The sequence below is a fragment of the Anabas testudineus genome, chromosome 22 (genome assembly GCF_900324465.2).
Source record: "Anabas testudineus chromosome 22, fAnaTes1.2, whole genome shotgun sequence".
NCBI classification, from domain to species: Eukaryota; Metazoa; Chordata; class Actinopteri; order Anabantiformes; family Anabantidae; genus Anabas; species Anabas testudineus.
Window position 1 is genome coordinate 11888115 of NC_046630.1, and position 27103 is coordinate 11915217.

At 40.7% G+C, this 27103-nt stretch overlaps 1 protein-coding gene across 2 annotated transcripts; it reads left to right on the forward strand.

Moving 5' to 3' along the window:
* The first annotated feature begins 3718 nt into the window (after nucleotides 1–3718).
* On the forward strand, nucleotides 3719–25821 carry gnaz (guanine nucleotide binding protein (G protein), alpha z polypeptide). 2 transcript variants are annotated; one of them, XM_026340216.1, is made up of 3 exons: nucleotides 3719–4017; nucleotides 15156–16443; nucleotides 24339–25821. In XM_026340216.1, the coding sequence occupies exons 2-3, from the start codon at nucleotides 15721–15723 to the stop codon at nucleotides 24681–24683; spliced, it is 1068 nt and encodes a 355-aa protein (XP_026196001.1). In that variant the 5' UTR covers nucleotides 3719–4017; nucleotides 15156–15720; the 3' UTR covers nucleotides 24684–25821. The 2 variants fall into 2 exon arrangements, with proteins under 2 accessions (XP_026196001.1, XP_026196002.1); XM_026340217.1 differs by lacking the exon at nucleotides 3719–4017 and adding an exon at nucleotides 14464–14554.
* Nucleotides 25822–27103: the final 1282 nt, after the last annotated feature.

Here is a 27103-nt window from a genome sequence, read left to right on the forward strand (position 1 = left end):
ATATAAATTCATTGAAAACCTACCACTTTGAGACATTTGCTCAATTGGTCATATTACCATTTTCATCTTAAACAGTTTTATGCATAACTATTTGGTGCAATAATTGAGTCAGGCACCTTGCATTCTTTTACAAAAACAACACTCTATAAAGTAAAATAGTGATGGCAGTAATATCATCAGCAAAAAAGTTGATGAATGGAGGCCTCAAATCTGATTTGCACATGTGCTACACAGACTGGCCCTGCTAAATGCTTCATTTCTCTAGCTGATTTAAAGCACCTGATTACACTTCTGGACTGATTAAATGGAGAGACGGAGAGAATGAGTACACTGTCAGTATTGTTGTAGCTCTGCTGTGAGCTCCAATCACCAGGTTGTGAGAAGGAAAAACCTTTAATGTATCATTTCTGTTTCTATTTCATTTCTACAAGGCTGTGTGTCCTGTTTAGAATCTGCATACTGATGTGTGCATCAAGACACTGAAAGAACACGGTGATAAATTCACTGGTAATTCCATAATTTTAGTTTTATCTTATTATTCTTGCACATCATAGCACTGAGTGTGCTACTGCTTCATGCCAAGTCAGTAAATGCTTTTCTTTCTGATTCTTTTTCGTTTTTTTTTTTTTTTCTTTACAAAGGTTGCCCTCTTCAAACACTAACCTGAAGTGAAAGCAGCAGGTTTTAGTTATTCCATTGCAATGAACATTCAAAGGGTAGGGTGCTCAAACTAAAATGTGGGCATAAATCAGGAATGATTTTGGCACAGTTCTGTTTGTGTATTTGTTCCTGACTTTGTTAGATGCTCAATACAAAGCTGACCTTTAAAGAAGGCTAATTTTCCTGCATGATGCATTGTAATACACGGTCACCAGGTGTTTTGTGACATGCCTCCCACTCAGATAGGTATTATTCCTGGCCATGCTTCACAACAACAAAATACCCGTGATACAGATTCCATGCTCTCTGTCAAGAACATTACAGAAAAGAGCAGAAGTGACTTTCACATCTATGCATTGTGCACTGTTCTCAGTCACATTGCCTGCTGATCTCTGTTCCCACAGCAAGTTCACTCCACCCGGAAAAGACTATCCAACAGCAAAGTCAAGGTGCAAGTTAAGTTTAATAAAAGGGAGACTGTTGCTGTCAGAGTCTGTATCTGGCAGCTTAGACAGGAACTCTGCAACCTCCCTTTCCTCTTCCTCTCAAGCAGAGTCAGGGGGTGAACGCCTGTTTGAAGCTCTCCCCTTGGGCTCCAGGGTTCTGTGGGATCCGGGTGTGCTGACACTGTTAGCACGCCTGATATGAGAGCCTGATCAAAGCTGGCTCATTCTGCCTGACCGATTTCTACAGGATTAGGGATTAGGGAGACAGGAAGCTGGGAGAGGCAGAGAGACAATCTGGGAGAGACAAAAAGGGATAGTTAGGGCTATGGAGAATGATAGGGATGGAAAAATGCTGAAGGTAAGACAGAAGAGTCATAAGGCACTGGCAGAGAACTTGGGAAATCTTGGGAAAGAAAAGAGAGAAAACAAGGGGATGTCAGTGCAGTGATTTACAAATCAAACAAATCAGTCCACTAATAAGTAGAACAAGTTCATTAAAAAGAACATGTTTTAAAAGGGCTTGCAGCTCTAGCTTCCCCAGCTGGATCTTGTGGGAGCGGTTACCAACCAAGTTCCCTCAGAGGACTGGGCTGTGCTCCAGTTCATGTAGCGTTAAGCCTGATGTTTAGCTGGGAGACTATCCCTGCTGTGCTTTAGTAGTGAAATCTTGGAAATCAATTTTTAAACTAACAGGCTGCAACTAACCAGTGTCGAGCTGCCTAATGGGAGTCGATTCTTTGTTCTTTATTTGGTGAAGGCTTGCTGCTGCAGTTTTGCAAACATGAAAGGGAATCTGATAGGAATGATAGTAGTATAAATGTAAGAAGATGAAGGCATGGATAATGCTCACTGAATGTTAAAACGTATGTTTTTAACTCAAAATAAAGATTGAAATTAAAGGTGAAGTCCAAATGATTATGTGAGTATGTTACGTAATGCTGCAAGGTTTCCAGGAGTGTCTCAGTTTTGAGGATAGCTGTTTAAAAAGCTTCTAGTCATGTAAAGTCATTCTATATTATAATATGATATAATGATATAATAGTAATTAAAATATGTCAAAACACACATGAAGTTAATGTTTGCATCACATCTGGAAGTTTGGCACATCAGTGACATGGCCTGGAACGTCAATAAGAGCAACTGAAGTGAAGTGAAAGCACTAAAGTAGTTTAAATGGGACATCTTGTGTGAACAGTCACTTTCTGTACGTGTTGTCTTCTGTGTACTGTAAAGGCTTTTAAAGTTGCAAATACATTTGAACTTGATTGATGGAGACAGATAAATCCCAGAAAGGAGGCTTTGTGGCTTTGGTGGCAGGTATCAGTTTTGTGCACCTGACTTATGGTGCGTTATTATACTGGTGTTTGTGGTTTCTGTTACTCACTTTTGAGAAGTTCCCTGACACTAAGAGAAAATACTTTTTCTGCAGTATAAAATGGCAGCTAAACAGGAAGTGACTCAGTGATATGACTGAGCTGCTGTTTAGGGTAATCAGTGATATACTTTATGTTGAATAGGGACAAAGAGTGAGGGAGAAAGTGACAAGGAGAAAGAATGAGGTCAGCACACCACCTGCTTGTGAGACTGGATTAAAACAGCCAGATGAAAGGTCAGGGAGTGGCAGAGTTTCTCACCCACACCAGATGTGCACTTGTGCTGGCCTATAGCTGATTAATTATCTCACAGTTCATGACACCAGGGTTAGTGTCCAGGCAATTGCATTACACTACACACCCTGAGCAACCTGATCTTGTTTTTTTTCCCCCCTGCTAGCCAGTGTATGTTTGTGTGTGTCTGTGTGTGTTAGGAGGAAGGGAGGAGTCTTTTTACACATTGGTGGCATCCATGATGACAAAGCAATAATTCTGATGCTCAGGCGCTGCCATCATTACGCTCCTCTCTGTTCGTGCTTGTGTTCTGTTTAGCTGCTGTCATGCAAAACGTATTATTTATTTTTTGCCGCTGTCGTTGTCCCCATTGATTAGCAATAGGTGGAAGAAACGATATGAAACGAAGCAACCTTTCACACCCCGTTGCATGCTGCCTCATTTGCCCAAGTCTCTATCAATTCTTGGTTATAGCCAATAGCAATAAAGGAAGAGGTCCCACTGTCACAGAAACAGTTGGCACGGAAACAGCACATTACACCATCGTCCAATCCCCCTCCCATTCCTTTGTCGTCATTTCTCCCCTCCCTTCCTCTTCTCTTCTCTCTGGTCCCCTCCTCCTCCTCTCTCTCTCTCTCCCTATCTTGTATGTTTTTTTTTCTGTCATCAATGAAATCACAACCAATCCTGCTGCTGACCTGTCAGCAAGCACAGAAAACCTCACAAAAACCACAGATCCACACTGTATCACCTCCGTTCTAGCCAGCAGGGCTCAGATTCCTTAACGGTTAATGTATATTTTATTGTTAGAGCATGAAATAAAGATACTGGATCTACCCCGTCAAAGCCTGTTTTCTCTCCCTCTCCCTCAGTTACTCTCATGTTTTAATCCTGACCATTTCCCCCTCCTCTCTCTATCCCTGCTGACTCCTCCCTCCATTTCTGTCCTGCACTCCCTCTCTCTGCCTCTCTGCCTCTGACACACTCAAACACACGCACACATATATACACGCCCTCCACCCCCATCGCTGCAGTGTCTCAACTGCCTTGGAGCAAACACAAGAGGATATAGGACACAGACGTTAATAAAACAGAGAAAGAGGGGTGCTGAATAACAGAGGGAGAGATATGTGTGTGTGAGTGTGTGTGTGTGTGTGTGTGAGAGAGAGAGAGAGACTCTGTGAACATGGGGAAGATTTGAAGATGAAGCAGCAGGACTAAGGGTGGATTTCATATAGCCTTTCTCTCCCTGCATGGGCTTGTCTGCAGTATCTCTTGTAAATGGATGCTGGCTTGTGAACACGGTAAGCCTGACTACACTCACAGCTTTTTAATTTTAATTTTTAAATCACTGTGTAACTGGCCTGTTTTAAGCACACAGGAGGAACAAGATTCAGTTAGATTATAGCCATTGTGTGGAGGACAAGTGTGTTTTCATGATAAAATGGGGAAGGTGATGTTGGTAGATGGTACCAAGGCAGGCAGTCTGTCCGGTCCCCTCCTCCACCCTGCTAGCTCAGTGTCAACGGACGCAGCTATCTTATGCTTGCAATTTGACTCATCATCTCCCCAGAGCATCCTCAATTCAATTCGTATAGAATGGCAACTGCTTAGTTTGTGTAATTACTGTATGTAGGACAAGAGGAGGATGCATCAAAGACATCTGTGTACGAGTATGCGTGTGTGTGCTTGCATGCATGTATGCCTCTAAGCTCTGTTCAGGCCATAAGCTATGAAATAGAATGGAAATAGAAAGAGGGGAAATGAGAGACAAAGCATCACACACACACACACAATCAGGTGATCAGTGCTAACAGCTGGCTGTACGACACATTGAATAAGAATGTGCAGTGGGAGGTGTACAAATCCTGCGGGGTCTGGTTCTGCGGGCACTGGGAGAAGCGGGCAAACTGTGGCCCAACAGCAGCACAGGAACACTGTGAGATTTGCCACTGGAGCTTGCTATCTGGTGATGTGCAGGGCAGTATTTAGATTGACACTGATTAATAATCTGCAGCTGGGATTTATTTGGTTCATTTGTGCCTAGCTGTGTGTTTATGAACGGAAACCTTAGTGGTGAAGGAGGAAAATGGGAGAGAGTGGAGAGTGTTCACCAGGCAAAACAGGACGATTTGTGACATTTTCAGTCTTAACGGTATTTTTAACAAAGCATTACTGTATGTTGGTGTTGGGCATGAGCATGTGCATTTATGTGCACTGTGTGTGTGTTTGTGTTACATGCTTGAGAGAGAAAGAGACAGAAGCAATGCAGGGAGGGGTCGAGGGGCTGGGTGGGGGTACGTGGGGGGCAGAGGGGCGGAGGTTGATGCAGTAGAGAGCAAGAGAGAGAGAAGGATGGAAGGAGATTTGGAGCAGATTGGATGAAAAAGTGATCATTTTGTGGCGGTTGAACAAAAGCACTTTTATGAGCACGTTACACACACACAAAAAAAAAAAAAAAATGCTGGCTGTGTCTGTGACAGCTGCTCACGCCGAGGCCCTCAGACATCTGTGAATCAATGCAAAGATGGTGGATAAATTCCACCATGTTTTTATCTCTCAAGCAGCGCTGATACCACAGTGGATCAGGAATATTAGATTGATCCTGTTGCTGGACCCTCTGTCATGTTGCTTGATTAGAGGTTTGTAAGAAAAAGCAATAAGTGGATCAGAATATTGATCGCTGTCATAGTGTAATGCTGACAGATTGGGACAAGCCTTTATGGGTGGCTGCGAGTTGAATTTACTCTTGTTTTTGTGCCATGCCAGCTGTATTTTTTAAGCATGAGACTCACCACTAGCGAAAATGCATTAACTATCGTGTTTTAAATAAATACATTAAATTAATTTGTATCTCTTACTGTAACACAAAAATTTCATGGTGTTAGAACTGGAAAAAAATAAAAAAACGTTACTTTGCTTAATGCTCGGGGTGAGTTTTTGAGTTCTTCACGATTCAATCTCAGAAGAAGATGTATGACCAGTTGCTGCTGTATCAGTTATTGAGAGATAAAAACTAAAAACTCTGCGTGCTGTAATATCACGACCTGAATCAGAAACACAGACACGTCAATAAATGTTTTACATGCAAACAGCAGTTTGCAACCACAACTGCCAATGCCCCTCACGCACAATTCAGACCGTCTTTGATGAATATTTCTTTCAGTCCTGATTTTCGTCTTCTCTCAATATCAACTACTACAGGATCATTTAGTGGTTGGTAACTTTCAGGCGACAACAAACCAAGGACACTTCTACTGTGACAAAAGCTGCACTAACATCTGATTCATTGTTTCATTTGATTTATATATATAAAAAAACAATATACAAAAATACGTCAGAGGCCATGAATGGCATTACCTTTAAAATGATGAATGGTGTGGTACAGTGTGAAATACGTATAAAGGCTAATCACATGCTGACTTAATGGGCCTTCACTAAATTTCACATACAAACACACATACTGAAATATGTAAAATATGGAAGAAAACAACCGCCTTGAATTTGATTAAGTGATTCTGTTAAGCCAAACAACTTCAACTGCAAAGTACGCAAACTTTAATTCTTAAATAAGCTGAACACACATCACATTAAGTCTCGTCCGGTTCCCACAGTTAATGTTTTCTTCTCTTTTTGCTGAATTAGTATGTTCTAGCTCAAGTAACATTTATGCTTATAAAAAGAAGCGCAGTGACAAAACCTATGCTGAGTCGACCTCCTTCCACCTCTTTTGTTACTGCTACATCGTCTGGTTGAGACAAACTAGGTTTTAAATTGACAGTGGCAGTTGGGGTAACAGCGCTTGCATCAAGAAGGCCAGTGTCACTGTCCGATACACTTTTAGTCATCTTTAACCTTGTTGGTGAGCACACTGCCGACTTGAACAATTAAAGTCAGCTCTATTACACTGAAGTACCATGGGAGCTGAATGTAGTCCCCTCGGCAGTCTACTTAATAAAATGATTAATCTAAGATGTCATTTATTTCCTGGAGGTGAAGCAGCAGAATTATCACACAAGTCTTTTCCTTTAGTGGACGTGATAATTACATGAAAATGTATCTTTAATATCATGCAGAAGCCATGAAATATCTTCTAAAAAAACAAAGAAGAAGTATGAGACCCTAAAATCCATGTCTGTCACTTGCTTTGTCACTCGGTACGTTCAGACAGGGCATTGCTCAGATTCAGCTGGCTCAGCACTTGTGTTTGTTTTGAGTCTTTCATCCAAACCAGGTACTGGGACAAAGTGTCATCTTCACACAAACGCCTGCCTTTGGCAGCCATTTCCCTTTTTGGTGCTGATGTACACTGATAAATTACTTAACAGCAAGGCATCATTGAGGAAGTCTCTCAGTGTATTGAACAAAATCTAAGGGCGGAGCTGTGTGAATGAGTGAGGATTAAGTTATCTCTTGGTGATACATAAACCAACATCACCGCAGTCCATCTGTCTCGTTCTCTTTGCCTCCTTTCTAATCTTTGCTGGTAGTCACATACAGGGGCCTGTCTGTTTTCCTGAGGCCAGCGAGTGAGAGGTCCTTACTTGCAGCACTCAAATCTGAGAGGGCAGAGCAAAGGGGACCAACAGAGCAACTTTGTGTTCCACTGCGCACACACAACAGTGGTCATATGACAACAAGGAGGTGGTGGACAGGGAGGGGCGATGATGGGGGAGTGCTATGGCCTGCTACCCACTGGTGAGAGATGTTGATTTGTACTGAAAGAAATGTGTGTGTGTATGCAAGCGTAGATCCACATATAGTACATTATATTGCATTCAGGCTTTCTGGAAAATGGCCAAAGTAAAGTTTGTAGCAGAACAGTTGGCTTGTTTCAATGAGGGTGTGCTTTTCTAAGAAAAGACCTGTAAGTGGAGTGAAGTTGCTGCTGAATGTCACGAACCTCTACAGTCCACCGGCTTCCCTCCTTTCTACTTCTACCATCAACCTTATGCTGCCATCTTTATCTGCTGGGCATTACAGCAAGAATTGATTTAATTTGACTAGTTTTTGGGAGATTATTTTAAACATTTTCTCTAAGTCTGTGCAGGGTCTAGTCTTTATTATTAAATGTCACGTATTACTAAGCATATAGAATCTAAACTTCTAGCGCTGAGCACGAGGGTTGTACTTGATCAGCACGCTGTTGCATCTGCTGCAGCTTTGGGGTTTTTCTGTTCCAGTTATCAAATCTTCAACTGCAGATAATGTCTATGGGTTGTACAAGCCTAAATGCATGTGCTACCCACAATTTCCTTCTGTTGCACAGAGCGTTTACATTATCTGTCTTGACCCAAATGAGCATTATGGCGTAGTGAGTGTCTGAATAAAGATAAAGATTGGTTTCCATTGTTGTGCTCTGCATTATATACACACTACATTGAGAGAAATTCTTCCATTAAATGTACACATCAGCAGCACAGATAAAACAGACAATTTCCTGAGTGCACACACGTGCGCATGAGACTCTAGTGGCCACCTTGTGCCATCTTATCCCTTCACATCAGACAGCCTTTCTCATAGCTCAGCCTGTGCACAAACATGCCATTGTCATCACTGGCTGGCCTTGTGACTCAGTGTGACCCACTGGAGTGGAGAAGGGGGAACACAGCCACTTAGATCAGGAACGTTAAATAGAGCATTATCACGAAAAAGCATCTAGCATACAGAAGCCTCCCCCCTCCCCCCGCCCTGTCTCCACCCTGTACACAGCTCACTGTTTTGGGGGAGCAGAAAGGAGAACAGTGCCCATCGTTGTTTTCCATTAAGAATGAGTAGTGCCCTCACATGTGGACAGTATACAGGCATCTTTCTCTGAAGTCGGCATTCAAGACAACATGTCAGAAAGCGAAATGAACAAACTATCTTATACATAGAGATTCAGTTTACTAGCATATATTAGATTTAGCAACTTACAGATGGTGAATAGGTTGATTCATGTAAATTACTGTAAAAAGCAATTACTGTATGATATGCTTTCATGCATATTATAGACGCCCTAAGCTAAGAGAGCTTTCAGTTGAAAATAATGTTTGATTGTAATATTGTAATTTTGTTTCTAGGGAACACAAAAAATTTCCAAATTAAATTGTTATTACTAATAAGTTATAGTTATAAATCCACCAGACACGGAGAAACATTAGCATTCATTGTGTTTCTCCCATTTCAAAACATCTTTATAATCATTTATAGCCAAAACAATTCACTTAAAAGAGGCTTGAAATATTTGTGAAGCTGCTGAGAAGAATGACAGTTCAAATTCAACAAACCTACATTTTACTGCGTGATTCACCTCTAAAATATGAATACAGGTTTAAAATGATACAAAATGCAACCTAGGATAGCATTAGCATGAGGATTGACATTATTCCACTTTGCACTGCACTGCCCTCCCTCACTGCCCTCCAACATGCTATGCCCAGCGCTTCAGGTAGTCATCGTTATGAGACTGCAATAAATAAGAATGCTCCCAAACTCTCTATTAGACATAAATGAAACTCTCTGACTAGTTAGAGGTGCAAGCCTGAAAATCATTTAGAAGCAAATATCTTTGCACTGCACAAAAGTTGCATACTGTCTCAGCATCTACTATTAAGGTACACAGAACAGTTGTAAATGTAACCACATATATGAGTTGAATTTGTGGCAAGACTGCTAGGCAAAGCATTAGAAAAAAATCACACGCTATGAGTTTGAAGCAAAGGTGCTCTCTGTATTTAGAGGCTACAGGCACCTCCTTCCATGAGTGCTCTTGCAGAGAAATCCCAAACACACAATGCTGAAGATCACCTTGCCTGCGACCTATATGATTCTGACGTAGGATGGTGCGACCACAAACCTCTGACTCATCACACAGAGAACCATGCCTTCTAGGTTAGGGTATCTCATTTAATTTGCACTGAGACGTGCATTTTGGTTGTTATGTTATTTTATTTTTCAGCAGAATCCCATGATACAGTGCTATCCACCGTGTGAGCAACTGACATTGGGGTGACATTGATCTATCATTCTGCAGCAAAGCATGAAATTGACTTTCTGATTTTTGTCCCAATTTCCAACAACGTTTGTGCTGCAGCTAACCAGCCTGTTGCAGTGTAGAGCCCTGCAGATCAGACCACTTACAACTGCCAGCTGCACTGTGTGCTTTGGCAAATCAGAAATTGCTTCATAAACACGATCTGCTTTGTAGAGCTGGACTTATGTGTTGAATTTACTGCTTCACTTTACATACTCAATACTGATTACAGTAAAGAGCCATTTGTCAAATCAAGTCAATCTCAGTTTCTGTCTATGGCCTGTGGAAAAGGAACAAAACACCCACTCTGTTTGCTACTACCGCTAATCAGTTCAAAATGCCATTACCTGAGTCTGGTTTCTATGACATACAGGCATACAGTAAATAGTGGGTGATACAAATATTGTCAGGCACACAATAGATCGATCATTTGTGGTTTAGGATGGCAAAAGGATTTTGAAAGGTTACGATGATAATCAATCAAGTAGCCAGTTCTTATCTTCTTCAAGATTCCTATCGTGTACAGTATCAACTGCTGGATGCAAGAATTCCTGGAAACCTCGCCACAGCGCCAACGTGTCCATTGTGCTTTTACAGTAGCTCTGGCAGAACTGATTTAATATTAAGATTCCTCTCGGCCATATTGTGATTCAGGACACCTAAACAGAAAGCAATTGGGATAAATTAGTTCACACAAAACAAGTGATTAAATAGCACTTTCATAAGACAAATTAGGATTGGGTTATATAATTGCTTGTATTGCTCCCAGGTGATTTGTTAGTGGTGCTGTCTGTAACGTATCTATTATGTATTAGTTCAATATCTTTCAGATTGCTTTGGATATAAATGTAAGATGCAGCAGCAGTAGTAGTAGTAGCTAAAAGTGAGTTTGAGCTTTAATGACTTAATTTGAGTCATGGGCAGCCCATCAGCCACAAAGATTGAAGCCTCATGTCTTCAATCAAAACCAGACTTTTTGCTTCTTTAAATGCTAAAAAGCAGATTTCCTTGTCGTTGATCTATTTACATTCATTCTGGATGTTAATGGCTCCATCTAAAGTCTATTTTATGACAGATGTCTTGTTGTTTTAACTTAAACAATAAGTAGAATTAACTGCAGGTGAATCGAATGTTGGTTCCATTTATTGTTTGAGTAACGCGTCACAGAGCAAGAAACAATGCTTTTGCGAAACGAAAACTGGAAGTCATGGGAATGGTCACTATAAGGTGTGTTATATAAAAAAGGAAGGAGCTGCTAAAACATGTCTGCCACAGACCAAACGCTAAAAAGCTCCAGTGATTACAACCTCTGCATTGTGATTTTTGTCAATGACCAACCAAGTAGCACAGTTGAATTTTTATTTTCTTGCACAGATATATTAATGTCCATGAGTTGAACATCCGTTTACCAGATTGCCTGTTATATACGTAGGCCTTCATTTGGCAATTACAGCATTACAACATTTAGTTTTTGGTCCGACTGCGGGCCTCTTCTGACTTCTCTCCATACCATACACTCAAAAGTGTTTCTTCCACAGTACGTGAGGTAAGCACACTGATCATCTCACAACCCCATTGCCTATTCTCTGCCTCTCTGGCATCACATACACTAAAAATATCTTTCCATACACATAAACAGTTTGCATTTCATCTACACAATGCAACCTGCATATGGCTGTTCGACACAGAGCTCATAAATGTCCGACACAGCCCAAAGGTTTCACTCTTAGCTGCTTAATCTTGACACAATAGCAGGGCTTAGTAGAGATCTAGGGATTAGCTACTGTTTCTCTCTTTGGCTTTTGGATATTGTCATAAAAATCACTCTGTTAGGTTCCAGGAAGACTCTGATACTGTATATGGACATTGACCCATCTTTCAGTAAACTCTTTTTGTCAGGCAATCAGGAGGAAGCAAGAAGCAGTCTTCTGGCCACTGAAACAACTGCCTCTGGATGAGGAAAGCGCACGCACTGTGCAGCTGATCATGAGGCATGTGAGCTGTTGTTTTTCTATAGTTTCCTCCTTTATGTAATGCCTACATCCCTCAGAAAGACAGAGATAACACTGCTCTTTTTATTCTATTTATGTAACGATACGTCTATTACACAAAGCGAGGCCTGTTGTGAAAATGCAGGAGAGACGATGACACAGAGTTTAGTATTTTTCACTTTCCCTCAGGAGGAGCAAAGCCTCAGGTCGCTGCTTAGAAATCCTTTAGGTGTGATGAATGGGTTATTTTCTTGCTTTGGTTAGTTTTGAAGGAAGTGGGTTCTGGTGAATTGGTTCATAAATGATGAAGACAACAGTTATTTATGACTGACTTGCAGAGGTTGTGAACCGCTGTAATCTTCCTGCCACCTGTTTATTCTCACTGGAACACCATATCCGATCCCTCTTGAAATGCAAGTCAGCTGACACACACACACACACCTGCATGCCTCATTCATAAAGCATTACAGTATGACTAGAAGCACACCTGCACATCTAACCCTGCACACTTTTGGTTTTCATTCATGATCATAATATATTTTCTTCCATATCTCTTATATCAACAGAGCACCGCAGGACTCCGCTTACGCCATTGTGCCAGAGTCGCCTTCAGTTTGTCTTTATTAGCATGATTACACTGATTTTAAACCAACACCTACTAGATTTATCATGCTTTTATAGGTCTTCAAAACAGCTGCTATGAGATACAATTGGTCCAAGTTATAATACTGACCTGCAGCATTGTGTTCATTGTCACCCTTTACCTGGTGATGTGTTCACTCAGTCTTTGTGGCTAAGAACAGATGACGGTTTACAGTCAGTTTCATTTCCTCTTTTTAACTTGTGTTTTTGATATGAATACACCTATTATGAAACTCAATAACTGATTTCCTGAGCACTTTATCAGAGCTTCATTAGAGCTTTGCTTTTTATAATCACTGTTTGTAATGTAGTCACGCATTGCCTGGGATCTGTAGGTCTGCATCTTTCTTTTGACAAACGGAAGGAATAGACTAATAAACTCCCCACTCAGTCTAATGTGGAATGATGCTAATTTTCATTTAACAACTGCAAAAGAAAAGTAGAGAACATGATGTGACAAAAATGCACTGCGATCACATGTAATTATTTGCAGTATGGCAAATTAATAACAGGACATAAGCATCTGAAAGAGTCATGGAGGGAGAGCTGATGTGCAGCAAGAGCAGAGAAGGAAATGCTTGAGAGTGACCGGGCTTATTTGACTATCACATTACTTCAGCTGTCATCATAAATCGAGATGCTGGCCTCCCTCTGTGGCCCCCCATGGTTCTTGCCTCCACTAACTCACTCTTAAAGTGACACACCTGTTTTTTGAGAGCCAACAATGTGAAAATGGGCATAGGTAGATCGATTAAAGTTAGGCAACAGAAGGTAAAATCAAAATGTACGGCAATAATTTGACACAAAGAGAAAGCATCCTGTCATCTTGTAGGCGGTTTCTTATTAGCTGTGTTACACTGCGACTGTCATAATGTAGGTAAGCAACAGAGCACTCTGTCACTGTGTAACGCATTAAGGAATATATTAATAAAAATGTATTGTATTGATTTACAGTCCCTGCACACAACATCCTCTGCAATTATATAAAGTGGTATAACTTTAAAAAATGCTGAAATGCAAGTTCTAGCTATTTCTAAAATAGCAAACTGAAAATACTTCTCATGCAGCTGAAATGTGTTCTGCAGGCTCTCAGAATCAGTGATGTGCATTAACCAGTTTGGCTGGCTTTGCCATTTTCACGGCGTAGCCAGGTGCCGGAAGCCAGGAAACAATGTTCTCTACTTTGTATGTGTTGTGATGCTTTGCTATGGCTTTGTTCTGCTCTGTTTGGCCTCACAGTCTTTTGAAGGGTGGACCTCACTCACCGAGCTCTGAGAAAAATGCTCTCTCGCTTTCCTTATCTATCTGACAGGTCTGCAGAGTATAGTTTCGCCAACAAAACTAGGCCACAGAATGATTTCACATTCGTTACTCAGCCAATAGCATGCAGCCTGTTTCACTGGGCATTTATTTATCACAAAATCTCCAAAGGCCTTCACCACTTCAAATTAGAACACACCTTAGTTTTTTTTATTTGAAGCTATGTCCACAAACGTCTTAATTCAGCATTTGTTTTATCAAACTACATATGCTGCTTTCTCACAGCTACGATATCAAAGCAGGAGCAGAATGAAAAAGAATTTGTATTGTTTCTGATCACAGTGTATCTGAAGGATAACAACAATGATGTCAGGGCAACGAGACCGGGCTTTACAGCACTCTGAAAGCATGAGAGGTACCTGCTGGCCTGAGCTTGTTCTTTTCCACTGTGAAAGTAAATAAGCATTTCACCTGATGTCATTTTCCTGAACAGCTCTGAAAGTACAGCAGATTGAAAAGAGGACAGTCAGAGGTGCTGGGAGTGAATAGCAGAGGATGCTACTGGTCACAAGGGAATGCATTTACCGTGTTTATCCTCAAACCAAACTATGGCTTTCCCTTCAATAGTAGAGTTTATTTTTCTCAGCCTGTTTCTGTGCATGTGTTTGACCTCAATTGTGTATATAATGGGTCTCTATGTGTGTGTGGTAGTGTTAAATGGGTAGGCGTGGTCAGCTGAGATCTACTTTGGCTCAGAGTCTATGGTAACACAAGACTGCAGATCGAGAGAGTCGGGATGTGTGACTGTTAAGAGCAGAAATCTGAAGAGGTAGTGTACACAGAAAAAGGGTAGCATGGCAATGTGGAATGGGAAGTGCGCAGCTTAGCATAGCTGTTATGTGCCTTCACTCGGTTTCCATTTGTTGATGAGAGGTAAAATATTGTATATATTTTTTGTGTGCTCACTTTTTGTTTATGAATTAGTTCAGCAGTGTGTGAAGTAGTGGCATGGAGCCAGGAGATGGTTAACCCAGCATATAGACCAGAGTTAAAAGGAAATGGCTTTTCTAATATAAGATAAGATGAAACTCACTAGTTAAGACACATCTTGACATCTCCGTGCGGAGTGCCTCCATCTATGAGGGCTGCTAGTTTCAGTTGGTGAACCCTCTGAAACCACTCATTGTGTCATTTTTAAATATTTGTTTATGCTATGTTTAACCAAACAGTATATATGTTAATTAGTGAGCTCTAGAAAGGTGCCTAGCCATTTCCCCTTCACTCCTGTCTGTATTCTAAAATAAGTTAACTACCCTGTTGCTCTACTGTAGCCCAACTATACACACTGCGCCAGCGATACTAATCTTCTCTTCTCATGCACGAAGCGAACATGGACAAACATATTTTCCAACATGTTCTACTACTAACCATTCTTTTAAAAGGTGTATTAATGATGGGAAAAATATTGATGAAAGTGCTCCTATTTGTGTCCAACCTATTATTCATGTCCCTTCTCTGTTTTATGTGTTGGCAGACTTGAAGGTCTTCATTTGTCGGGGGAGAAATATCACGAACCACAGAAAAGATTTTATCAGGAAGATCAAGCGAAACAGGCCAAATAGCGAACTGAGATGGATGGTTGCAGAAGCCAAACAAGGGCAACGCACCACAAGAGCCATGTGGGAGAGTGAGGGGGTTTTGCTGTTCGCACACATCAAGTCTGAACACTTTCTCTACTGACATACGTTGATTGTTTCCCAGACGTTCTCCAGAGCTACTCCTCAGAGGGGGCCCCTGCTATGATCTCCTGCTCCCTAGGCTTCAGCAGGCAGTCCAACCTCAGTGCCACGCACTGTGTGGGCATCCCACCAGTCTGGGTTCTGCCCACACAGAACTCACAGGCTGCCCCAGAACTAAAAGTATGAAACACTCCTGAGTCACTCCCCTGTATGGTGGCTTTCCTGTCTATTGCTAAAGTAGTAGTAAAAACCCTCTCAGACGCTTCCAACAGCTCCTTTTCAGTCACATCTTCATCATAATTTGCTTTTCCATCAAGCAGCAGCACGAGTTCCTTTGTGCTCACCACGTGGTGGAGGACCATGGGATGCCGACAAAGCTCGGAGGAGAAGGAAGCGGCTCGGCGCTCACGGCGAATCGATCGCCACCTGCGCTCAGAGAGTCAAAGGCAGCGGCGTGAGATCAAGCTACTGTTGCTGGGCACAAGCAACTCTGGCAAAAGCACCATTGTTAAACAGATGAAAATCATCCACAGTGGAGGCTTCAACTTAGAGGCCTGCAAGGAGTACAAGCCACTCATCTTGTACAATGCCATTGACTCGCTCACCCGCATCATCCGTGCCCTTACCACCCTCAAGATCGACTTCCATAATCCTGATCGCGCCTACGACGCCGTGCAACTCTTTGCCCTCACAGGACCAGCCGAGAGCAAAGGGGAGATCACTCCAGAGCTGCTGGGGGTCATGAAACGTCTGTGGGCCGACTCAGGGGTGCAGGAGTGCTTTCAACGATCCAATGAGTATCACTTAGAGGACAACACTGCCTACTATCTGAATGACCTGGACCGCATCTCTGCACCCGAGTACATCCCCACCGTAGAGGACATCCTACGATCCCGTGACATGACAACTGGCATTGTAGAGAACAAGTTCACCTTCAAGGAGCTCACCTTCAAGATGGTGGACGTGGGTGGACAGCGTTCGGAGAGAAAGAAGTGGATCCACTGTTTCGAGGGTGTGACTGCAATCATTTTCTGTGTCGAGCTAAGTGGCTATGACCTCAAACTCTACGAGGACAACCAGACGGTAAGACACACGGTGAAGGGCAAAACATCGACACACTTGAGCACAAACTCCTGGTTGAATGCAGCAGCATATATTAACTTTACAGTTACATTCAACAATTTTATAATTATACTTTTTACCATGCAAGATGGGTAAGATTCTGTGAGATATTAATGCAACCTATACACTATGTGTTTCAAATAATTGAACTGTTATGAGAACCATAGAGAAATCAACCTTTTCGACAGTATCACTTCCTCTCTGTACATCCCCGTCTACAATACAATAACCAAGTTGTGGTTACACAGCTACAGGGATTACAGTTTTTTTTTCCTCTTGTTTCTTGTTTGCTACAAAATCTTTTAAGATAACTGCTGTTTGATGTGGGTACTTTCCAAAAATCATTTCTGGAAATGGTGCTTGATGATTACTAAGGCAACAGTTGTTTGTGCTAGAATTATTGGAATGATCCTGTCGCAGTAATACTACCGTCATTTAATTGCCGTAGCTTGAATACATGTCATGTCAACTTTGGTTGGTTGTGGTCGTTTTCAGACAAGCCGCTTCCTAAACTATACGTTCTGTTCACTCTGTTTTTCAAATATGTGAAAAAACTTACCACATTTGATTGGTTATTAATTATTAGTCCTCATCCAAAGTTCTTTAGCCATGGGCGGCAGTAGACTTACTTAAATGGGTGAACTACATTCATTCTGCTTTAATGTCATAACAAACAAAGCCATTTTGAATGAATGAAGAGAGTTGCCAGGGTTTGTTATCTTTTATTCATGCTTGTGGAATTTGAACAATTTCTAATCCATCTTTTTATCTGAGTGTTATAGAATATTTGGTTAGTTACTGCTTGTTTAACAGCCTTTTTGATAATGGAAAGTCAACAATAGATACCGTTTTACCTTTTTTGAGTAGGACAACTATGGAGGGTCAACTATTTTCTCTTTCTTCACAAGTGTGATCACATTTTTTGAGGTTGCAGTGTGCACGCTCACCTTGATTTCATAATACATTCCTGACTAGAAATAGCTTCAGTACATTGTCGTGTCTGTAACTGAACTAGTTTGATAATTTGTGGGATACCCAGCAAAACTGGGTGTACACTGTTCCAGGTTGGAACATGAAATCAATTAGTTGTGTAGGTTAAAAATAAAGTCTGAGGAGAAAAATGCAGTATGGTGTTAATTGAGTTCACAGAATAAAGTGTGAGGCTGTACCTGTGAGAATTAGCAGATTGTGAAGGCACTGTGTAGCAATGGGAGTTCATAGGTGCTAGAAAAAAACAACATTTATTATTCCAAGATAGGAGAGGAAGAAGAACGCAAGGAATCAAAGTACCAGAAAGAACAGCATCCTGAAATTAGAGCAGCCATACTGCTGCAGAGCCTGTACTGCCCATCTGCAACAAAGAGGTATGAATTACATATTGCAGTTTTGGGTGCATTTCTGCAACAGGAATTCTGACATTTTCATGGTTGGAAAGAGGCTTATTCATTGACTGTGGTGTAGTCTTAGATGAAACCCTTAAAGACACAGTCGTTTCTTACATTTCTTGGGTGTCTGTGATGAGCACACATCTATAAGTTAACAATATAAAATCCCCAATAGAATATCCTTGTATTTTATGAACATTTCAGTCTATTCAGGATGAGAGGTTAGGGCTTATCCCAGCATGCAATAAGATGGGGTGGGGTACATCCTAAACAAGTTGTTATCGCCTAACTGTCTCGCTGTGAGGCAACAGCGCAAACCATTGAGCCACATCTAATAACTGTACTTGTCAAAATTATTGATGAGACCATGTAACTGATGAATCAATTCAGAATTTCTAAACAGTTTTCTTATATGAATGTGGTGAATACGAGCGAGTATACACTATAAGCTGTTCTACATGCAAATATGAAAGTACATAGCTTCTGCTCAAGGGACAGCAAACAGTCTCATAAAGCCAAGATAATTGCTCCGTGCAAGTTGCTAAAAGGCAGTCACTGGCAAACAAGCGTTTCTGTGGTAAATTTGCATATCAACAATGCCCCCAAGGGAAATAACACTTCCAGCATCATCTACCTGTGTCTTTCACCGCACTTTGTAAGAAAACCTTTAAATTTTAAAAAAATTAGGATGCTAACATTTTTAATGTGATTGAATGTTGTTCGCTATTTTATTATCAATAATGAGCTCAAATATATTTGAAACACAGTAGTGTGCAAAAAAACAAATCACTGAGTATGGATTTGAGTGCAGCTTACTGGTAGCAACATCACATAAAGCAAAATTCAGTATACATGATGCTCAAGTGGGTGGTTAAATGCTCAGAGGATCTAAAAGATATTGCCATTCTGTAGGGCTTACTATTTGAAGCCACAACTGTAAATAGCGGCAAATCACTGTAAGTTGTCTTACAATACATGTGAGAGTTTACCTTAGTGTCTTGGTTAAATGTTACTATTTAAAAGTTGAATTTGCGTCAGTGTATCATGACTGTGTCAGCTAACAGGGTTTGTTAATATAACCTACAGCGATGATTCACACATATTTTAACTAAACATTATCATCAGTATCATTATACTTGTGAGCCTGCCAGTGATGGTGCAGTACTCCTACATTCACATGGAAACACTAAACTTATTATGGCACTCGTATTTGAACATTTATACTAAAGACATATGCAGGTTCATAAGCAGAGGCTGGTGTATACAACAAATATTGGTCATGCAGGACATCAGGCCACACCCTCATAAATCTACAGGATCGTCAGGCAGCCAGCATAACAGAGCAGAACAGCTAAATGTCACATCCACTGAACATCTAATCTGCATCTTACTGGACTGAGTGTAAGTGCTGTATGTCGCAGTTGTTCCTTTAACATCTACAGAAGATTGTGCAGTGAGTTTCTGCATCGTAGAGCTGTTTGCTTCCACAACCACGGTCAACTGACAGGAACAGCTGTTACCTAACACATAATCTAGGCCTTACATGCTTAATACATCTGCAGTGTGCGAAAGACAAGAGTGATTGTATTTGTGTATTGTGCGTGTGCTGGTTACAAATTTTACATGACGCACCAGCTGATGGGCAATATACAGTAACTGCAGTGAAGGCCTAACTGGCTTCTGCGAAGTTGTGGACCAGTTCTGATTAAGGTCTGCCACTTAATGAAGTCATTGTATACAGCAACAGAGCTACACTACTGTAGGAAATAAAAGACACATTTGCAAATATATGGGCAAAAATAATCCTCTCAGGATAAATGAGCCAATGCATAATGCATCAGCATAATATATAAAAAAATGTGAAAATAGTATATGCCAAGCAAAGACAAGGCAACACATTTCAATCAAGGAAACGGACCTAGAGCAAAACATCTCTGAGAAACTGTGAACATACTGTGTATCTGTTTAGTCAGCATGTGATAAAAAGATTCAACCGTGCACACTCAAAAGATTTAGAGATATTAACAAAAACCACATCCTTGAGTTACTTTTCAACAAAATTAATTAACCTGAACTGAACCCTCAATATATATATATATATATATATATATATATATATATATATATATATATATATATATATATTTATATAAGAGTTCACATCCATTTTGCATTTAATGGGTTGTACAATACACAAACCATGTGTGACCTTTACACACTCTCTCATGAAGTAGGATCTTATACATGTGTTTTTAAATTTGCAGGGCAGTTGATGAACAGCGAACTGTGTGGTAATAAATAATACAATCAACGTGTTATGACTTTAACTCCAGTTCATGTATAGTTAATGGAAAATGTAATGGGAATGTTCCAGTTAAGAGACCTTCCTTGCGACAGTTTAGAAATCTATTGGTGAGACATTCTCCACCATTGCACAACCACAACTGAGTCAATAAGCGGATGATGTGAGATAAAACTGAAAATGAAGCAAGGCTTTAGCGCAACAAAGTCCCTGATTCAACATTTTGACAACAGGTGACTCATCAATTTAATTTCAAGTGCAACTTTGACTCATGTATTTCTTAGTCTAAAATGCAAGTAACAGCAAATCATAGTAACACAATGCTTTGCTGAGCTGAACTCCATGAACTGTCTTATGAAAAACAAGACTGACTCCAGTGGCTGAATGGCACAGCCAAAGTTGGCAAAGCTTACTGATCGATGAAAAGTCTGTCAGTCTTACTGTCGTTAAGAATTCTGAGCCATTCATCGTGTGTGTGTTTGATGATAACCAATAGCCTGTAAACATTCTCACAAAATCCATTTCAAGACCTCGCTAGAGGAAAAGGTTTTCATGCTGATACTGTAGCTTGTCGTGTCCAGTAATCATCTCAGTGATCCTAACCTTCAAAGCCGTCAAAGTCACGTGAGCGGCAGACGAAGAGGAAAGAAACTTCAAATTCATCACAACATCAGCTCGCACAAGACAGACAATACTCCACAATAATTACAGTACAACATTTACCCATCAACCCCGTTCCCTGATGCATTTTCCCTGTCCCATCCCTGTCTTCATAATGAATCGGTTGCCGTGGTTACTGTTGCTTAGCAACAGGCCAGTCAAATGCTCCTAATCCTGCGCTGTTGACAGTGAGCTGTGACTAGGGAAGGGAGGATGAGAAGAGGAGAGGAGGTGGTGGTGGGGGGGGGGGGGGGGGGGGGGGGGTGTACAACAAACAGCAGCGCTGGAGAGAATAGATTTGAGGTGTACGTGTGTGTGTGTGTGTGTGTACGTGTATCTATTGTGTGCCTGTGTGTGTACTGCGTGCGCGTCGTTATGTACACGTAGCGCAGTCTTATGTGCAATAGCTGCGGCCGAGCAACTGCAGTGAATTCTGTGTGTATGTGAGGTGAAAATGAAAAGCCTTGATATGAGGTTAGTGGATGTGAAAGCCTGCGTTAGCCAAACGCCCAGGCAGACAGCGAGCAGTCAGATCTGTTTCAGCTGTTTCAATTAGTTTATTAAGCTCTCAAACATTAATTAATTACATGTCCCATGAAAGAAGATTACACGTTAATTAAAGGTGGTTCCTACTTTTATGTCATGTGTGCTTTTCATCAGAAATGAACTGACATCTTCTGTTCTCCAGAAACACACACGCAGGTGTCAGGCTCGAAATGTATTCAGGAATATTCTCCCTCGCTTAGCTACAGCATCTTAACTGCCTAATGGGTTATCAAAGACATTACTATCATGTAATTGAATTGCTTCTCATGACATAATGGTGTTTTGAAAAAGAGCTTTCCAGGAAAGGGAATGAGACTGTTCAAGGACACACCAAGTGGAAAAATCACGTCCTGCCCTTTTGCCAATGTTTTCCTTATCAGGTTATACACGTAGATTTCAATACATCTATATTCATTATACTTATAGATTTCCTATATTATCCACTGTTGATGATAATAACAATGTGTATACATCTTACTGTCCACTAATGTTTTCCAGTTTATCTTAAATGTTATTGAAACACTCTACAATGACCTCTAATTTCCAACCACAATTTCCCTAAGGGGATCAATAAAGTACGTCTTATTATCATTATAGTTGTAGTCAAACCCAGGTTACATGTTGAACTGAATTATTTGTCTCTTTTTCCCCCCATTTCATTTATAGTGAATACACAGTATTGCACAAGACCGTTATTATGTACATATGTGATGTGTTTATGTTTGTTGTTGTTGTTTTTTTCACCACTAAACCCAGGAGGCATTAGTAATTATACAAAGAGAGAAAAACAGTGCAGTGAGGGAGTAGCCTGAATAATGTGATTCTCAGGCAGAGCAGAAAAACACAGTGACACAAAAATAATCTTGGTGGGTAGGTGCAAAGCGCCCCAGTGATATTTAAAATCAACCTTAATGAATTACACATTTTATTTATGGGAATCCAAGGAATGAGCTTCCTCATTAAGGCTTAGGTAAATGAAGGTCTACACCTTTGCACTGACTACTCTGACAGGAGGGTGGAAACAGTGAGTGTCTGTTTGTGAGTAAGTGTGGGTGCAGAAGAAGGGGGTCAGCATGCTTTCACCCAGTGTTTCTGGGTGCCTTTCCGCCCCTCCTCCTGCTCCCCATTAAGAAAATCCCACTGTACTAGTGCGGCCGTGGCAGGTGAAGAGACTAGACGCTCCCTGGGCTCATGTGGCTGTCTCCTGCCATTCTCTCTTAGCAGCTGGGCCCTTGTTTTGACACGCTGGAAAGAGAGATGGCTGTGAACACTGTCAAACAGCTTGACATGACTTAGTCTGTGAAGACACATACTGAAGAGCTTAAATTTCTGTCTGATCGGGTAACAACACATCCAGATGACTGGAGAAGAAAGGACACTGTGGATAAACCTCATCTAACCTAACGAACGAAAAAGCGCGTTTGGAGAAAATCCATGTAGTGCCGAGGTTGCAGTAGTTGTGGTTCAACAGACATTTCAGTTTATTTTCAGGGTGATTATGAAATCCATTGTACCGTCTACAACTTCAGGGATGTATTTATTTTTGGGCTACTATATCAAATTTGACACACTGCTTTGAAAAAAAATCTTTTTCAATTAAAAGTGTCCCACTGTATTACTGCAATCAACTTAAACTGAGCCCCAATGTTTAATGACAAATAAATAAAGAGCAGTTTTGATTGTTGTAAACCATCAGGATGTTAACATAATCCTGTCAGCCTGCACTAGTCACAGTTTGCTCTGTAGGATTACATACAGCTCTGTTTTCTTATATCTGTAACATTTTCATCATTACCTAAAAATAATTCACTTACAGCACTGAAGAACTGGGGTTTTACTTGAATCTGCACTGCGATTGTCTAATCCTTTGCTATTCCCCTCAGCATCTTTTTTTGTTTCTTTTTCTGCGCTCTGCAGATCTTGTGATTTGCTCAGAGCATCATGTTGTTTCTGTAACCTTTTTAAAACAGCAGTCTTCTATCTGACATCCTCCCAGTCACAAGCTGCTGGCCAGTCGCCACATGCCAGCAGTTGTCATGAGCAGATCGACTTTCTTTTTCCTTGTTTTTTTTTCTTATACATTCAACATCACATGAGCACAAGCTGTGAGGAAACACACAGATGCATACATGTCAACAACAATTAGCTGTGTGTCCACATATCCGCACTGTTAAAGCTGGGGTGTGATAATGATACCAGTCACATTGTTCTGTGTCTTAGTAATTGATTTGTATGAAGAACATGGCCGACTTCAGTGACATTAACTGAAGTCTTAGATATTTACTTTCTAGCCTACTGTAATGGATAAGCGTCTATAGTGATACTGTAGTGATACTAAGCTATGCAACAGGTGGACAAAGTCAGTGCTGTATACGTATTATCCTTGTCTAAGTCTCAGTGGCTGCGTGATTCTGTTGTGAGAGACTGTATAAGGTTACACTAATCTGTCCTCAGTGTAAACAGCCTGTCTGTCAACAGTTTTTCTTCCCATCTCAACATAATCCGTTCACATTTTGCATATTCACAGCTATTGTCACACCAGTGCAATATGTTTCCGCAATAATAAAATCCCATGTGATTGATCATTCCACAATTTTGGGCTTGGAGAACGTGTGTAGTGGACATTTTAGACTGGACTGCGAGAGTTCACGCACAGGTCTTCATATGTCTGAGTCTCAGTTAATGTTGACATAACAGACTGAGTGGATGACTGGCCGAGTGGATGTCTGTGATGCGTGCTGGTTGACATTAGACCTCCTCTCATCTTGTCTTCATTTCCATCCTCAGATATATCTCTGACCTTAAATGGTCTAATTTTCACTTTTGGGCTTTGCCAAATCACATGATTTTGCTTGTGTGAATAAAGTCTGATGAGTGATTTCAGTAGCTTCAAAATAGACTCTGTGAAATGACGTCCTCTTGCCTTGATTTATTTTCTATTTTCTTTTCTATTTCTTTTACAGAGCCGTATGGCAGAGAGCTTGCGTCTGTTTGACTCCATCTGCAACAATAATTGGTTCACCAACACGTCGCTCATCCTCTTTCTCAACAAGAAGGACTTGTTGGCTGAGAAGATCAAACGCATTCCTCTGACAGTGTGCTTCCCTGACTACAAAGGTCAGAACACCTATGAGGAGGCAGCTGTCTACGTGCAACGGCAGTTCGAGGACCTCAACCGCAACAAGGAGACCAAGGAGATCTATTCGCACTTCACCTGTGCCACTGACACCAGCAACATCCAGTTTGTGTTTGACGCTGTCACGGACGTGATCATCCAGAACAATCTGAAGTATATAGGCCTGTGCTAGGACTTGACGCTGGGTGTGGAGGGATGGGTGGGTGAAGCGGGCTGCCTGGCAGCAGTTGGCCCGCCATCAGGATGGATAAACAAAAGGCATGTCTGTCTGCCTGATGGTTTATCTGTTTGGAAAGGTACAACAGAGAACTGCAAAAGATAGAAATATGGAAATGAGGCGGTGAGATGTTCAGGGATGGACGGTAGAGTTTCAACTGAAACAACAGAGTTCGTGGGCCGTCATCAAGAGGGGATCTTTACCCAATGTGTTTGCACTGAATATGAGTATGCAGGCACACCCAAACACGCACGCACTAGCACACACGACAACACGCAACTCTATATTTGCTCACACACACAACATCTTTGAATCAACAGTCAAGCACTTGTTTGACAAGGCAACACTGGAAGTTCTAGACAGCTACCCCGACCTGCCTGCCAAACCTGAGACTGAGACGTAGGTCTGTGCCGGTGGTTTTCAGTTCCTTTTGTCTCTTTTGTTTTATTTGCCTGAGTCAATTAATGCTGCTTTACATGAGGAAATTTTGACAAATGACAAAATCAATGCTGTCCTTTGAATTTTCACCCTAACTATGGGAACCAGTGAATGCACCTGATGAGGCATAGAGATAGCTCGTATTTCTGGGAAATAATTGTCAGTAGACATGATGTCACATGGTTTCTGCCTGTAAGAGGAAACTGCCACAGTCTAAGGCTGAAATGAAATATGTTTTCTACACAACAGCTGTTTCTGGTCCCTTCTCTAGTGTTGTCTCCCCTTCTTTACTTTTAGGGTTTTTTTTTTTTTTTGTGTGTGTGTTCTAAAAAAAGAATATGTCTCTCAAACCTGCCTTTTATAGCAGGTCACTGACGTCTAATACCAGGAGAGTGTTACACTCTTTCAAAAGTATTTACTTTACTTTATGATCATTCCAGTTTCCAGCAAGAGACAACAAAAACAGTGCCAAGATCAGTTTGTAAATAAAGCAGATCCCATTCATTATGTTAAGTTTTTTTTTTTTTACTTTGTTTTTATGGACAAATACATCAAAGCGTGCATGATTTTGTTACTTTGGGATACTGATATATTTTCGTTGGGATTATGTTCTTATGTTCCTCTTTTCTTAGGTTTAAATAATATATTCCCAAATAAATATAAAAATAAACATATATATATATATATAAATATATATATATATATATATATATATATATATATATATATATATATATATAGTCAAACACTGTGTACGATTGTACAGTCGTCAGAGAGGAATCTATTGAAAAGAGTTATATCAATACAATAACAGTGATTATGATGTTATGACGATGATAATGATGATGATGAAATGGTGATGATGACAAGGACAACCTCACTATGGATCAAAGGAGAACAAGACTGTAGAAAAATATGAAAATGAAGAAGCAAACCTCAAAACTTCAATCTTCCTTGCATTATCTAAGTGGAAATTGTTAAACAGTCAGTCAGTATGATGTGTAAATATACTGTAAGGTACACTCTTTGTTCAAACAAATGAAAATAAAGGTTGAGTTGCGATACTGTAAGTAAGATACAGAGAGAGCGAGAGGAAGAGGAGGAAAGCCCCGCTCCACCTCTTACTCTTTCTTTTCAGTTCAGAGGGTGATGTGCAAACAACTCAGCTAAGGGCTTCAGGCTTGACTTTACGGGATGTCCACTTCAACAAAAGACAAAAAGATTAAAAAAGAAATATAAAAGGACAACAACTATGAATAAAACAACTTATGCAAATTTCCATGGTGTAGTAAATGTGTTTTTGGGCGGTGCTTGTGTGAAGTGTTGTAAATATGTTTGGCACAGGAACATTTAAAGATGATAAACTGCTACGGGTCCTTCATGCCATTAATCCTTATTATGCTTTCATAATTATGCTGCATCAATGATTTGCAACCTGGAACAGAGCGTACTTCCAGCCTCAGTTTCTGAAATCATGACATAGAAAGTGTTTGTCCCCGACATACAATGTAGTCACTGGGGCAAGAATAATTCGGACATAAAGTATACAATAAAGCTACTCCTGAATGAATTTGGCCTATGTGTGATGGGGCGACAGTGTACACTGCCACACAGATTCCACTGTAATTAGTGTATAAACCCAAGCTGACCCAGCATGTCTGCTAACTGGTTTGTCAGAGTCTCAAATTATACATTTTGCTTTGCAGCTTTTGGTACCTAAAGGGTAAAATCTTGCACAAATTCGGTTTTAGTTAATGCAGTTAATCAGTGAATCTGTGACAATATTCAGCCCCTGCATAATAACAGAGATGGCATAATGTAGAAGATTTTACACACGCCAAAGAAAGTGCATTTCAGTGTGTCTTCAGAAAAATATTAAGTTGATTCAGAAATTATGCAATGGTTAATATTAAATATGTAACAATGTGATGTTTTTA